Source organism: Bos javanicus, chromosome 15, assembly GCF_032452875.1.
Source record: "Bos javanicus breed banteng chromosome 15, ARS-OSU_banteng_1.0, whole genome shotgun sequence".
NCBI classification, from domain to species: Eukaryota; Metazoa; Chordata; class Mammalia; order Artiodactyla; family Bovidae; genus Bos; species Bos javanicus.
Window position 1 is genome coordinate 76,148,218 of NC_083882.1, and position 15,563 is coordinate 76,163,780.

A 15,563-nucleotide genomic window follows, 5' to 3' on the forward strand; every position below is an offset into this window, starting at 1 on the left:
GGACACTCTCTGTTCCACTCCTTGTGGAGGCAAAAGGAGCTAGAAGACGGGACACAAAGTCTCAAAAGAAAAGTAATGCTCAACTATGTCTCAATTTAAATATTATATAAATAAATATTTTTTTAAAGTAACGAGAGGTGGCATCTCATCATTCAGCAAGACTTTGGAGAGAGGATTAAAAAATAACAACAGGGTCAGGACTGGGATAGACCACTAATGTTCCTGGCAACTTAAGATTCTAGTCCCTGTCCAACTTTTACTCAAATCATCCTTGAGCATTAAGTACCAAGCACTGAGCTAGATCCTGGAAATGATGTAAATGAGCCACAGTCCTTGCCCTCCAGGAGCTTATAATCTAATGAGGCAGACAGATAAGAAATTCCAATATCATGTATAAGGCCAGTGATAAAAAGCACAGAGATGTGCTGTCTACACTGACAGCAAACGACCTCTACACTGAACAGTGTTGTTTTGTTGTTGTTCAGTCGCTAAGGTGTGTCTGACTCTGCAACCTCATGACTGTAGCCTACTAGGCTCTTCTGTCCAGGGATTTCCCCAGCAAGAATACTGGAATGGGTTGCCACTTCCTTCTCCAGGGCATCTTCCCAGACTAGATACTGAACCCATGTCTTCCGCATTGCCAAGTGGATTCTTTATTACTAAGTCACCTGGGAAGCCCTGGTGAAGTCACACTGAGCAGAGACACAGGACAAACTGAAGTTAGAAAAGGGGTGGGGTGTGGTATGTGATCCAGGTTTGAGGGAACAGTTTCTACAAAGCCCTGACAATGAGAGAGCCTAGGATTGCAATAACACTGTGGTTTACAGAGTTGTTCCAAGTAATGCTGCTAAATTGCTGGCTACATTGCTAAACTCCTTCATTTCTCATTCCCAAGTTCAGGAAGTGTTCTGAGCACAGGCACACTTCGGGCCAAATTGAGACAGATTCTTCATTTGATAACCCCCAGAAGAAGAGGGCTCCACTTGGCTCCCCTGGGGAGGATTGGGGAGTGTCAATCTCACACAGACTTCAGTTCAGTGCTTTGCATACAGAGGTACCACTGAGTCTACTAAACACAGAAAAGAAAAATTTCATCTGATGGCATAATTACTATCTCAAATCACATCCTCCACATTTCCAGTCCCTACTCCCAACCCACCTACTGCTGCACAGCAAGGCACCTCTCCACGCGTCAATGTAAGGGTATTATCATGCTGCTTGGCTTAAAAGATGCACTCAATAAATAGTGGCTGTAGTAAAATGTAACGATGTATAGAGTGAGGTAGGTGACGACGCTATCGATGACGATGATGACGTAAGGCAGCCATTTGTTCGTCCTGTTAGTCACTTTTTGGAGTCACAGCAGCCCCGCCAGCGCGCACAGCTTCAAGCAAGACGTCTGGGATCCACTGTCCCTCCACCGTCCACGCCCAGACCTCCTTGGGAAGAGCCACTGTGCATCACCCCATTCCGCCCTCCGGCTCCCCTCCAGAGAGCCCACACATGGCGGGAACGTGATGGGGCGGGGACAGGCCGGGGCGCCTCAGAGCCAATCGCCCGGCGAGAGGCGCTCAGCCAATAGCAGAGGCGCTCCAGGGTCGTGGGGCGGGGCCCCAGGGAGAAGCCGTGGCGTCATAGGTCACTGGGCGGGCCGGGGGCCAGGCCCGCGGCGCCTACGGGGGCGGGGCGGTGGCAGCCCCGGCAGTCAGGGCGGTGATGGCGGCGGCGGCGGCGACTACCTCAGCGGCGGCGGCGGCGGCGGCGGCGACCCAGGCGCCCGCGGCTCGTGGGGACGGCGCCTCCTCGGTGCACTGGTTCCGCAAGGGGCTGCGGCTCCATGACAACCCGGCTCTGCTAGCGGCCGTGCGCGGGGCGCACTGCGTGCGTTGCGTTTACATCCTCGACCCGTGGTTCGCGGCCTCCTCCTCAGTCGGGATCAACCGATGGAGGTGAGGGGGGCCCCTGGGGCGGGGGCGCGGTTCGTGGGCCCGGGGCACGCAGCCTGGCCTCTGGCACCGACCCTCGGAAGCGGAGGCTCTGGCCCCAGTCGCCTCTGCCAAAAGACCCCGACCTTAAGGAGGGGCAGCAGGGCGACGGAGCCGAGTCCCCGGAGGGGTGAAGCCGGGACCGGGGAAGCAGTGAGTCCCGGTAGTAACGGCCTGGGGTGGGGGGGTTAGCCTCAGAAGGGCTAGCCTCTGACACCGGGTCCTCACTGTGTGCTGCCCTCTTTGGTTGGTCCTCACGACGTTCCTGTGGGACAGATCATGATCCCCGTTGTACAGGTGAGACTCTTGAGTCCTAGAGACACAAGCTGACCTTGTGACACAAGCCCGAGGACTTGCAGCCACTGAGTGGCAGAACAGGGACTCCTGTCTAGGCGTGGGCTGGGGCGGGGTTGGGAGTGGGGTGAGGACTGGAGCTATTTGTGGTGTGAGGGCAGGGACGGGTTCCTGAATTGACAGCACAGCAGATGCCTGCGTTCTTCAAGTAAAGAGCGCATTGCCCAGCTCCTGAAGGTCATCTTTAAGCCTCTGGGGTTTTTTTATCCATTTTTTTTAATCCATCCTGCCTTCCCTCCACCAAGATCATCCTGTCTCTGGGAGATGTCTACAGACTCTGGCTTACCATCAGATAAGGCAAAGTGCCAGGCTCAAGGGCATGTTCAGTTAGAGACACTTTGTCCTGAGCTAGAGAGCAGAGAACAATGCTTAACCCACTTTGGAGAATTCCCTCAGCATCTATGGACTTGCCAGGGGGAAAAAAAAGGAACCAAAAATGTCCCTTCCTTCCTCTTCTCCCGAGATTGATTTTAAAGCGCAGTTGAGCGATTGTGGGTTAGACTTTTATCAACTGATGTGCTGAGATTAGGAAGCAGGAAAGCTGTGGTATCAAGGGCCCCTCTTTGATGACTCCCAGGAGATGGAGTGGACAGGATCATGGGAAAAGATGAACACATAGGCAGTGGATGTGTTTTCTCCTTAAGCAGTGTTTGAAACCAGGGGTTCTGAGACACTGTGTTTCCATCTCTGTGCAACACGCCCTGCAGTAGTCCTCTGGTTTGTTTGCATTGTTCTGGAGGATATTTGCTCGTGGCCTTGTTGCACAAGGGACAGAGTTATTCCCAGGATACGCCAGCTCTCCACCATTCTTTCCTTTCCAAGGTGTGTGCCCTGCTAGGAGAGTGAGTGTCCCCAGCAGTGGGTCTATTCAATGCCCCTCCTGCCCCACTTAATATAATATTGAGAGAACCACTAAAAGCAGTCCTGTGGAGAGCCTGCCCACACAGTTTTCAGCTCCTGTATTGCTCTGCCTCTGCTCCAGTTTCTATAGATAGGAGGTTGGTGTTGACAAACACCCTCAAATGACCTGCCATCCCTAGCATGGACTGAGTTTCAGACTCTGCCCCTCTCCCAGTGGCAGCGTGCCAGGGAGAGTAAATAGAATCCAGACTGCTTGCTGGTTGTATTGTCACGAAGGAGTTTCTTCTTTTATTAGGTTTTGGAGGACATTGCATAGGACTGTCTGTTCTTTTGTGGTTGTGGAGGTCACAGATCAATGACAAAAACTCTGTTGCTGATTAAACTCAGGTGCTCGGGTCAAATCCTGAAGTCAGAGGCCATGCAAGAATGCAGATGTTAATTGAGCAATTATTTAATGAATGCCTAATATCTGCCAGGCACTGCTGCTAGGGACACAGCAGTGAACATGCAGATGTGGTATCCAGAGCGCCCGGAGCCTACGTTTTTGTGGCACAAGACAAGTAACCAGCCTTCGTTTAGTAGAATTGATGCCATGAAATAAATAAAACTGGGGGACATACTAGAGCAGTGGTTCTTAACCTTGCGGCACACAGGAGTCATTTAAGGACCTTTGAAAGATGGCTGGGTCCCCTTCTCTCCCAATTCTATTTCATTGTTCTGGGTTATGGCCTGGACACTAGGGTCTTTAAAGCTGACATGTGCAGCAAAGCCAGAGAAGCACTGGACTAGAGAACCCCAGCCTGACAACTTAGGATACGTGTTGCAGCTCATTGGCAAGAAGTGCGATTTGTTTTGGCATCAGACGAGAGGTGAAGTCACCCAAAATAGATGGAATATGATCATTGCTCTTGGGTTTGGACACAGATGCATTCATCCCACCCCCACCATACTCCTTGCTCCCAGGTTCAGAGTGAAGGCAGAACTGCAGGCGGTTTTGTGCATTTTGTTGGGGGTTGGGGGAGTGATAGAGCCGGACGCACCTCTGCATAACTACAATATGTGTAGTCTTCCGGTGGCTGTTTCTGGATCTGGAAGTGACCTGGGAGAACTGTGCCACAGCAGAACATTCTAGCTCTGCAAATACTTCAGTTGCTGCTTCTGAGAAGCCTCCCTCAGAAGAGTGTGCTCCAGGCCTTCTGCCAGAGGCCAGGAGGACACAATCTGTGTCTCTGTTATCCTCCTGTACTTCCTACACTGACTCCCACACTGCGTTCTTCAGCAGATAAATCAGATTAAAATAACCATGAAGGACACTTTCTAAGAGTCAAAATGGACAGAGAAAGACAGCCGAGAATATGTAGATTTATTAGTGAATATGTAGATTTATTAGCGTAGGAGAAGGGCTAGTGCACTCCTTGCCTTGGTGGCGGTGGGAAGTTTATGGCTCATGGTAGCATTTGAACCTCAGGACTATTTCTTGTCAAGGACTAGTTAGCAAAGCCCTGTTCCACTTTGCCCAGCCCTACGTGCCCCAGATTTACTGCATCTGGAAGGACGTACTGCAGTGAGAATCAAAAGAAAAAAAAGGGGGGTGTGTGAACTGCTTCTGGATTTTAAAATGGGTACTCCAAATAGGCCCCTGCGTTTTTTTTTTTTTTTTTTTTATTACCTCTCTGTCCCTACTGCAGCTGAGATAGGTTTTGGGCAACAGTTCGTTCACCTCACCCTTTATTTCTGTCATTTTCTCCTTGGCTCTGTGCTGCACCTATCGTCAGGAACTTTGGGGACAGAAGGAGTTGGTAGAAATAAAATATCAGCTGAAATTGCTCAATTAATAAAAGAGATGACCCGGGATGCCTGGTAAGAACAAATGTGTCTCTCTTCCCACTGCTGGGAGCTAAACATGCATGCACTGTCCATGTTGGGTGATTCTTCCCTGGAGCCTGGTCAGCAAGAAGGAGATTGAGAACTGTGGTCTGCTGGCAGGGAAATTTGAGTTTCTCTGTACCCAGCAGAGTCATTTTTATTGTTCTACTGCTGAGAAAATGTTTCCATCTGCCCCAAAGGCATGAAAACTTTGGTCTTCATCTTTCTCTTTGAAGTTAGGAAAGAATAAATATATGTTTATCAAGTGATACATAGAGATCCATCCCTGCTATGGACTGTGGGTTTGGCTTATCCTTTTCCATTTGGCCTAAGCACTCTTAATTATTTTTTTTTAAATTGGAGTATAATGGCTTTACAATGTTGTGTTAGCTTCTGCTGTACAACAGCGTGAGTCATCTATCTGTATATATATATCCCTTCCCTCTTGAGCCTCTCTTGGACCCCACTTCCATCCCGCCCCTCTAGGTCATCACAGAGCGCCAGGCTGGTCTCCCTGGGTTATATACAGCAGCTTTTCCCCAGCTACTTTACCCATGGTGGTGTCTATATATCAGTGCTACTCTCTCAGTTCATCCCACTCTCCAGGAGAAATTGTGTGTGTGTGTGTGTGCATGTGCTCACTCAGTCATATCCAACTTTTTGTAGCCCCATGAACCGTAAACTGCCAGGCTCCTCTGTCCATGGAATTTTCCAGGCAAGAATACTAGAGTGGGTTGCCATTTCCTACTCCAGGGGACCTTCCAGACCCAGGGATTGAACCCTTGTCTCTTGTGTCTCCTGCATTGCAGGCGGCTTCTTTACCACTGTATCACCTGGGAAGCCCTTGCTGCTGCTGCTGTTAAGTCGCTTCAGTCGTGTCCAACTCTGTGCGACCCCATAGACAGCAGCCCACCAGGCTCCCCCGTCCCTGGGATTCTCCAGGCAAGAACACTGGAGTGGGTTGCCATTTCCTTCTCCAACGTATGAAAGTGAAAAGTGAAAGTGAAGTCGCGCAGTCGTGTCCGACTCTTCCCGACCCCATGGACTGCAGCCTACCAGGCTCCTCCATCCATGGAATTTTCCAGGCAAGAATACTAGAGTGGGTTGCCATTTCCTACTGCAGGGGACCTTCCAGACCCAGGGATTGAACCCTCATCTCTTGTGTCTCCTGCATTGTCAGGTGGCTTCTTTACCACTGCATCACCTGGGAAGCCCTTAGGAGAAGTTAATTTCTATTAATGCCATATGCAGCCAGTTTGGGCCAGCCAACAATATCATCATTACAGTTAAATAACCTTGGCTTGAAGCAGAGAAACTTGGTCAAGGGCAATCTGGACCCATAAAAAAGAGTTCACTATCATTTTCCTTCCTCCTATTAATAACAAACAAAAATATTTCTCAACACAGAATCTGCTGTCTCTGGAGAAGTCCTTGCCTAAAGATTTGCCTGTCTTGTTTTAAAAGGCTAGCTCCACGGAGTCCCTGAATTACTGTCCTTTTAGTATTTTTGGAAATCCCAAGTTGGTTTCCTCCACTTGTGCTTCTGACTGCAGAGCACTTACATAATGCGACTGAGCTGCACATGTTGTCTGATCCAAAGGGTGAGCTTGAGCTGCTCACACAGGACTGTGTGCTCTGAATTTCGGCCATGTAAGCTCAGCTGGGAGCTGCCAAGGGTGACCTGCTGCCCAAACACTGCCACCTCCAGTGCCCAGGCCAGTTTTCTCTGGAGTCGTCCCTCATTGGAGTAGAGAGAAACTGGCCACATGGAGAGGAGGGCTCGAGGGGAGCACAAAGGCCCAAGGTTCTCTCTGGTGAAAGAATGTGCCCGCCAGCACCAGGGCGCTTTTGCCCAGCAGCATCACTGCTCCACATTCCTTCTTGGTAGGCCTCTGGCGTGGTGCCCTAGCAGCGGCTGCAGTTTCTGTCTGCTTGGAGGCTGGGGCTCCTGGAGGTCATCTTGAGACCTCCCTTTCTGGAGAAGCCCTGCAGGGCTTGACTGGGGGTTGGGGAGTTGGAAGTAACAGCATTTCTAGAGAGCCAAAACCAGGATCTCAAAGAGAGGAGCTTTAGTGAAAACAAACTAGAAGCCAAGGCAGGCAACTTGTCAATAGAAGCTAGAAGTCAAGTTCTGTATTCTGGGACAGTGCTTCTGAAACGTTAATGTGCAAAGGAATCACCAGGGGAGCTTGCTACAAATGCAGATTCTGTTTCTGGAGGTCTGTCTGGGAGGGAGCCTGAGGCCCTGAATTTTGGCAAGCTGCGGGGTGGCTCCCAGCTGTTTCGATCCCCTCGAGGAACAAGGGTTTAGTAGCAGAGTGTTGGCCTCAGTGCTCAAGGGGTGAGTGTTGGTTGAGAGGCAGTGGAGCCTGGTGGTTACAAATGCAGACACCAGGCCACACTGTCTGGGTTTGAATTCTGGCTATTCGTTAGGTGATTGATGTTACACAAATTACTTAGTCTCTCTGTGCCTCAGTTTTCCTCAACTGTAAAATGAGAATTAAATGAGGTATGTAAAGCAAGTAGAATAGTACCTGTGCATGCGTGCTCGGTCCTGTCTGACTCTTTGCAACTCCAGGGACTGTACCCCACCAGTTTCCTCTGTCCACAGAATTCTCCAGGCAAGAATACTGGAGTGGTAGCCATTTCCTCCTCCAGGGAAAATAGTGCCTGGTTCACTGTTAATGCTCATGAACTGTTAGTTGCTGCTGTTACTATTACTATCATTTGGTTGCTAAGTTCGGAGTCCTACCTTCTGCTGCCTGCCTTGACTGTAGACTTCTCTTGTCAAAAAAGAAAAGGGTTCTCACTGGGTCATCTGTACTTCAGAGCTGCTGCAAGGAATCTCTCCTTTTGATCAATGAGGTCTAGGGTCTTCCCTGGTGGTCCAGTGGTTAAGAATCCGCCTTGCAGTGCAGTGGACACACTGTGGGTCAATCCCTGGTTGGGGAGTGAAGATCCCACGTGCCATGGAGCAACTAAGTCCGGGGGCTACAACACTGAGCTTGCTCTCTCTCGAGCCCACACACCACGACTAGAGGGTCCATGCGCTGAAACAAAAGACGGTGCAGTGAAGATCGTGCGGCACCTAAGACCCCTTGCAATCACATAAATACATGAGGTGTAGAAATAAAGTCTGCAGAAGGCAGCTGGAACCTCGCTTCATGTGCATGCCAGTCCTGTTTGTAGCTTCGGCGTCCTGTGCAGCCTAGTGGACTGTGAAGGATGCGGACCCCCAAGTGCAAGGCAGGCACACTTCTGGGAGCCACAGATGGAGGACCCTCTGTCTAGAGATTGTGAAGTCTAAAAGTCGCCAGTTATCCCTAGGCATCCTGCCTGGCAGGGTGCAGGTGGCATGGAAGCAATCTCTGGTATTTTCCTCCTGAGAGGACGGTGAGGCCTGAGAGGAGGCCAACGCAAGTGCAGTGCGTCATTTTGTCTCAGCTTTGCTTTTCTAAGGGTGTCAGTGCTCAAAAATAGAAATTCGCAGAGGCGGAGCTCTGGCTTTGTGGAGAACAGCATTCAGCCTGTCAGTCTCCCATTGCAACCCCTCGAGGAGTCCCTGCCTGCTCGCCTGCTCGTCAGCTAGCACTATGCTTCGGGCTGAGCCCAGGACTCAGCTCGTGCCGGAATGTGGATCTGTGGCATTCACCACCTGGGAGTGTCATATCGTAGATGTCAGAGGCGGCAGGGGGGCCTGAGAACAGTTGATGCTTCTGTAAGGTTCCCACAGTCCAGGGACCGTGCTGTGCTGCAGAGGATCCCCTGGGTTTCATTGTGCTCACAGTAAACTCTAGTGACTCCCATTGTTGACGACGGGGCTGGGTGGGAGACCCTAGGGTAGATAGCAGGAGGTGGCCGTTAACCAAGCTCACCTGCCAGGGCCTCTTTCCTGCAGAAGAGCAGAAGGTCAGTGCATCACCTGGAGTCAGGTGTGTGTTCTTCGTAACACATGAGAGCTTGCAAGAATCTCAGCCCCTGGAGCAGTGTCTGATGTGCCCCTAGAAGGCTTAAGGAAGAAAACATGGTTTGAGTCTGACCAACAGTGTGGGGTAGGACCCTGTCCCCAATAACTGTGATCTTCAGCAAATTTATTATCCTCTCTGTAGCTCATTTTCCTCATCTATAAAACAAGGGTAGTATTTTTCTTCAAAATGTGCTGAGAGAATTCAAAAGAAAATACTTAGAAAGCATCCCAGGCATATAATAGCACTGATAACATTAGTTGTCTCTAGAGAGGAGGATGAAATTCCCAGGGGATGCAGAAGAAGGAGACTTTTTTACTGTGTACCCTTTTGTAACTTGAATTTTGAACCACATGAATAGTTAATCTGTTTAAACTGTTAATTTAAAGATAAAATAGATGTCATAAAATGTATTGATGGGACTTACCTGGTGGTCCAGCAGTAAGACTCCACGCTTCCAATGCAGGAGGCACAGGTTTGATCCCTGGTCGGAGAAATAAGATCCCATATGCCCCATGGTGTGCACCCCTCCCCCACCACCAAAAAAAGTATTGATGAATTTCTCAGAAAGGTGATCATGCCTAGCTGTTCAGTTCAGTTCAGTCGCTCAGTCATGTCCGACTCTTTGCAACCCCATGGACTGCAGCACGCCAGGCCTGCCTGTCCAACTCCCAGAGTTTACTCAAACTCATGTCCATTGAGTCGGTGATGCCATCCATCCAACCATCTCATCCTTTGTCATCCCCTTCTCCTCCCGCCTTCAATCTTTCCAGCATCAGGGTCTTTTCCATTGAGTCAGTTCTTTGCGTCAGGTGGCCAAACTGTTGGAATTTCAACTTCAACATCAGTCCTTTCAGTGAATATTCAGGACTGATTTCCTTTAGGATGGACTGGTTGGATCTCCTTGCAGTCCAACGGACTCTCAAGAGCCTTCTCCAGCACCACCAAAAGCATCAATTCTTTGGTACTCAGCTTTCTTTATAGTCCAACTCTGACATCCATACATGACCACTGGAAAAACCATAGCCTTGACTAGACGGACCTTTGTTGGCAAAGTAATGTCTCTGTTTTTTAATATGCTGTCTAGGTTTGTCATAACTTTCCTTCCAAGGAGTAAGCGTCTTTTAATTTCATGGCTGCAGTCACCATCTGCAGTGATTTTGGAGCCCAGAAAAATAAAGTCTGCCACTGTTTCCACTTTTTCCCCATCTATTTGCCATGAAGTGATGGGACCAGATGCCATGATCTTCGTTTTCTGAATGTTGAGCTTTAAGCCAACTTTTTCACTCTCCTCTTTCACTTTCATCAAGAGGCTCTTTAGTTCTTCTTTGTTTTCTGCCATGGGTGGTGTTATTTGCATATCTGAAGTTATTGATATTTCTCTTGAATCCAGCTTGTGCTTCATTTAACCCAGCGTTTCTCAGGATGTACTCTGCATAGAAGTTAAATAAGCAGGGTGACAATATGCAGCCTTGATGTACTGCTTTCCCCATTTGGAACCAGCCTGTTGTTCCATGTCCAGTTCTAACTGTTGCTTCCTGACCTGCATACAGATTTCTCAAGAGGCAGGTCAGGTGGTCTGGTATTCCCATCTCTTGAAGAATTTTCCACAGTTTATTGTGATCCACACATTCAAAGGCTTTGGCATAGTCAATAAAGCAGAAGTAGATGTTTTTCTGGAACTCTCTTGCTTTTTCGATAATCCAACAGATGTTGGCAATTTGATCTCTGGTTCCTCCGCCTTTTCTAAAACCAACTTGAACATCTGGAAGTTCACAGTTCACATGCTGTTGAAGCCTGGCTTGGAGAATTTTGAGCTTTACTCTGCTAGCGTGTAAGATGAGTACAGTTGTTTGGTAGTTTGAGCATTCTTTGGCATTGCCTTTCTTTGGGATTGGAATGAAAACTGCCCTTTTCCAGTCCTGTGGCCACTGCTGAGTTTTCCAAATTTGCTGGCATATTGAGTGCAGCACCTTCATAGCATCATCTTTCAGGATTTGAAATAGCTCAACTGGAATTCCATCACCTTCAGTAGCTTTATTCGTAGTGATGCTTCCCGAGGCCCACTTGACTTCGCATTCCAGGATGCCTGGCTCTAGGCGAGTGAGCACATCATCGTGATTATCTGGGTTGTGAAGATCTTTTTTGTACAGTTCTTCTGTGTATTGTTGCCACCTCTTCTTAATATCTTCTGCTTCTGTTAGGTCCATACCTTTTCTGTCCTTTATTGAGCCCATCTTTGCATGAAATGTTCCTGTGGTATCTCTCATTTTCTTGAAGAGATCTCTAGTCTTTTCCAATTCTATTGTTTTCCTCTATTTCTTTGCATTGATCACTAAGGAAGGCTTTCTTATCCCTCCTTGCTATTATTTGAAACTCTGCCTTCAAATGAGTATATCTTTCCTTTTCTCCTTTGCCTAGCTGTGCAGGTAATAAATTTTTGTGGTCCTGTAAAGTAAACAGGCCCTGAAAGCTCTCAGTCAATGTTCGTTTCCTGTCCCTGTCCCACGTTGATCCAGCCCTCAGGCCAGGTGTCTTGTGATTCTGGAGTCCCACACCCATGGATGCATGGGAGGGAATCCTCCAGACACATACCTTCTCCCTCTTGGGACAAGAACTTGATGGCCAGGGCCCTGGAGAGGCCTGGGGAAGGGGCTGCCTGCCAAATGAAACACTGGGGACCCAGCCCAGGCCGTGGGGCCGTGAGGCTGTGTCAGGAGACACCCACGCAGACCAGAGCGTGAGTGCGGAAAGACAGGAAGTCTGTCGGACCAGGGTGGATGAGACCTTCCAGGGCCACTGCGGTCTTGTTCCTCTGCGGATGGGACCTCTGCCTGCGTACCACAGGGCTGCCCTTGTTTCTCAGATGGCTCCCCCATCTCTTCTCACTTGTTCTCACAGCCCCCTGGTGATGGACGGATAGTTACACCCAGGGGCCAAGAGGAAGTGAGTGGACTTGCCTCTGATCGCCGAGGAACAGCACAAGTGGGAGCAGCTCACACTCCCCCAGGTTTCTCTGTTCCAGGGTCTCTACTGAATGTTCCTCTTGCATTATTTGGCTTTCTTTCCTTAACAATTCTATGCGATGGGTACTAACACCAACTCTGTATCACAGATTAGGGGGGGAAGAAGCTAAAGAGGTTAAGTAATCATCTAAAATCACGCAGCTAGTAATGGCAAAGGCAGGATTCAACAGAGGTGGCCCTGACACCCTACCACATCATGCCTGGACAAGAACCCAGGAGAACTGTGCTACTGGTTTGGCATAAACAAGGTTCTCCCTGCTTTGTTAGGAAGGAGTGACTCTTTGTTATGTTACCACCAACAAGGACTCCGTGGCTTCTGTAGGTTCCTACTTCAGTCTCTGGAAGATTTGGACAGAAGCTTAAGGAAACTGAACTCCCGCCTCTTTGTGGTCCGGGGCCAGCCAGCTGACGTGTTCCCGAGGCTGTTCCAGGTAAGTGCTCAGAGTCTGGGACAAGACAGTGAGCGTCTGTTCCCCGCGGACTGAATCAGATGATGTTCTGACCGAGGAAGTGGAGACAGTCAGGGCCGGGCTGACCACTGCTGCTAGGGAAGCTGGGAGCGAATGAAGCTGGTCAGCTGCCCACAGAATGGAAACTGTGTTAAGGAAAACATCAGGGAATCTGGTGTCTTGTTGGAAAGTTCCCAGCTCAGTTCAGACATGGGATGTGGCAACTTATTTCACCCCAGACATTCCTGGCTTCCTTAAATATTTTCTTGATTCAAGCCAGCAAGATTTGTTAGGGCTCTTCTTGCGCCAGGAGTTTGAGGGTGAGGTTTCCTGTTTATCTAGGGGCATTTCCCCTCTTGCTTTGCTCCTCTTATTGGAAAAAAAAAAAATCAGCCTCTTTAAGGGAGTGTCCCTACTTCCTCCGTAAAATGATTGACAGAATCTTCATTTCAGTACCACATAGGCCTCTGGTTGCTGTATCAGGTAGCCAGCCCAGCTTCCCCCACAAACCCTTTATAATACACATTTTTTAAAACCCAAATGGAGGTGGAAATGCTCATGAACAGAGGGCTCTAGGACATCAGCACACGATTGTTTCTATGCCTCTCTACACCCCACTTCCTTTCCTATTCTTCCTGGAGGGAAAAGACAAGAGGAAAGACTAAATGTCAAGGCAGGCAGCTGAGTAAATACTTCTGCATTCACTTCACCTCCCCACACCCCCACACACAGACACACGTGCACAAATCACACAGTGCTGGTAGAGCCAGCACTCACTGAGGGCTGACTGTGAGTCAAGCGCTGTTCTCAGTACATGCTCTATGAACATTAATTCCTGTACCCCTTGCCGCTGCCCTCAGAGGTAGGTGCCCCTGTCCCTGTTCTGCAGACAAGGAAGCAATAGTTTGCCCATGCCTGTGAAGCTCAGAGCAGCAGTCTGGGACCTGAACCCAGGCTGTGAGCCCAGAGTTGTGTTTGTGACCACCATACCATTAAACACACGGGCCTCTCTTCTCCTGCTGCGTTGCCCCACCTCCCAGCACCTCCGAGGCCAGCCCACTAATAGCCCACAGATACAGAGCTCCCATTCTCTGTATATTATTAAGCTTCTGGTATGTACACGGGCCCATACCATGTCCTAGGATGATGAAGAATGAGGCGACACAATCGCTGCTCCGAGTACTCACACTCCAGTGGAGGAAACTGGCGAGTGGTGGGCAGCTTCCCTGCCACATGGTAACTGCTGTGGTGGAAAATGGCAGGTGCCAGAGAATCTTTCTGAAGAGGGTCAAGGAGGCTTCTTGGAAAAGGTGTCATCTAATAGTAACACTTCTATTATTATTCATAGGGCTGTGAGGCTTTAACCTTTAACCTATCATGAACTGCTAAGCAGAATACTTGGCTCATAGTAAGCACCCAATAAATGTTCAGTGCTAACCTTAACCTTGGGCGAGAGATAAGCACCTCTGCGCGGGACCCACAGCCAGCAGGGCTGAGTCAAGACCGCACCAGTGTGTGCGTGGCCAGGACATTTGCCCCAAGGGTTCAGAGTTTTAAGGGACCATGACCAGAGACCTGGGTTGGAATGTGGTTTCCTCCTGCTAGCTGCATGCTCTCGGGCTTTCTGTGGGTTCCAGAAGGGGTACAACCTTTCACTGGGCCGCTTTCTCCCAGGTTTGCTAGGAAATACAGAAATTTCTACCAGACATGACTAAAGACCTGGAAAAGAATTCCCTTCTTATAAAATATGTGGCCCCTCTGCTCTGATTTCTCTGACTTCTGGGCCAAGGGCTGCTTCTCCTTTCCCAGCTGTCTGAGAGCTGGAGCCTACTAGCTCTGTTTGCTACTGGCCTCAGAAGTGTTGCCGTGGAAACCGTGAGGCTACTTTATGTAGCACAAGTCTGCGAGGAAAACTAGGCCAGAAGTTTGCAGGGCCCCCGAGGAGCTCTGGGAAAGGCTGCTGAGCTGGCGGGAGGTGGTGATCCTGTGCCTCTTTCTGGGACGGGGGCTCCCCTGGGAGCGTGTATTTATAGCCTCCTGCTGTATTCTTCTCCCACAAGGACACCGGCGGCGCCCAGAGCTGCCCACCTCTCTCCTGATCCCGTGGGGACCGCTAGCCTCGGGCTCCACTGTTGAGGGCTGTTGGCCTCTCCTCGGAGACCTGCTTCCTTAAACCTCGGGGCCCTCAGATGGTTGGCTTTCTGGTTCAAGTCGTCGTCCCCAGTTTGTTCTGACACGTCTCCCCACGTGCTCGGTTTCCTCTCGGCAGGGAGCTGAGTGCCTGCCCAGCTTCCTTCTCCCCAGCAGTGGTGATCATTACAGATTCTCTCCCCCAACAGGAATGGGGGGTGACCCGCCTGACCTTTGAGTATGACTCTGAACCCTTTGGGAAAGAACGGGACACAGCCATCATGAAGATGGCCAAGGAGGCTGGTGTGGAGGTGGTCACCGAGAACTCGCATACTCTCTATGACCTGGACAAGTAAGAGATGGGTCCCGGGCTCAGCTTGCCCATTGTGGGAGTTGGTGGTTTGGGCCCCTGCTGAGCGGAACTCAGGGAGGTTCAGCAGTAGGGCCCCCTGGCACATGGGGCATGGCGTTTTCTCGGAGCCGGGGGAGAACAGGTCAGAGTAGGGACCCGTAGAGCTCACCCAATTTGGGTGCTGCTGCTGCTGCTAAGTCGCTTCAGTTGTGTCCGACTGTGTGTGATCCCATAGATGGCAGCCCACCAGTCTTCCCTGTCCCTGGGATTCTCCAGGCAAGAACACTGGAGTGGGTTGCCATTTCCTTCTCCAATGCATGAAAGTGAAAAGTGAAAGTGAAGTCGCTGAGTTGTGTCCGACTCTAGCAACCCCATGGACTGCAGCCTACCAGGCTCCTCCATCCATGGGCTTTTCTAGGCAAAAGTACTGGAGTGGGGTGCCATTGCCTTCTCCAAATTTGGGTGCAGAGAGGCTCATTAGGCCCAAGAGACACAAGCAGGATCTTCATAGATCTGCTCCTAACACGCTCCAGGCCCACCTACCCCACACGCTCCTGCTTCCATCCTGCTGCTCA

The 15,563-nt window shown here is 50.0% G+C and overlaps 1 protein-coding gene across 1 annotated transcript in view; it reads left to right on the forward strand.

The window, feature by feature from the left end:
- The first annotated feature begins 1,690 nt into the window (after window positions 1-1,690).
- The window catches only part of CRY2 (cryptochrome circadian regulator 2), a 36,137-nt gene continuing 22,264 nt past the window's right edge, over window positions 1,691-15,563 (forward strand). Inside the window, exons 1-3 of the mRNA XM_061381300.1 lie at window positions 1,691-1,949; window positions 12,380-12,488; window positions 14,846-14,988. Of these exons, the coding sequence (XP_061237284.1) occupies window positions 1,717-1,949; window positions 12,380-12,488; window positions 14,846-14,988 (485 nt within the window). The 5' untranslated portion in view covers window positions 1,691-1,716. The remainder of the gene's footprint in view (window positions 1,950-12,379; window positions 12,489-14,845; window positions 14,989-15,563) is intronic.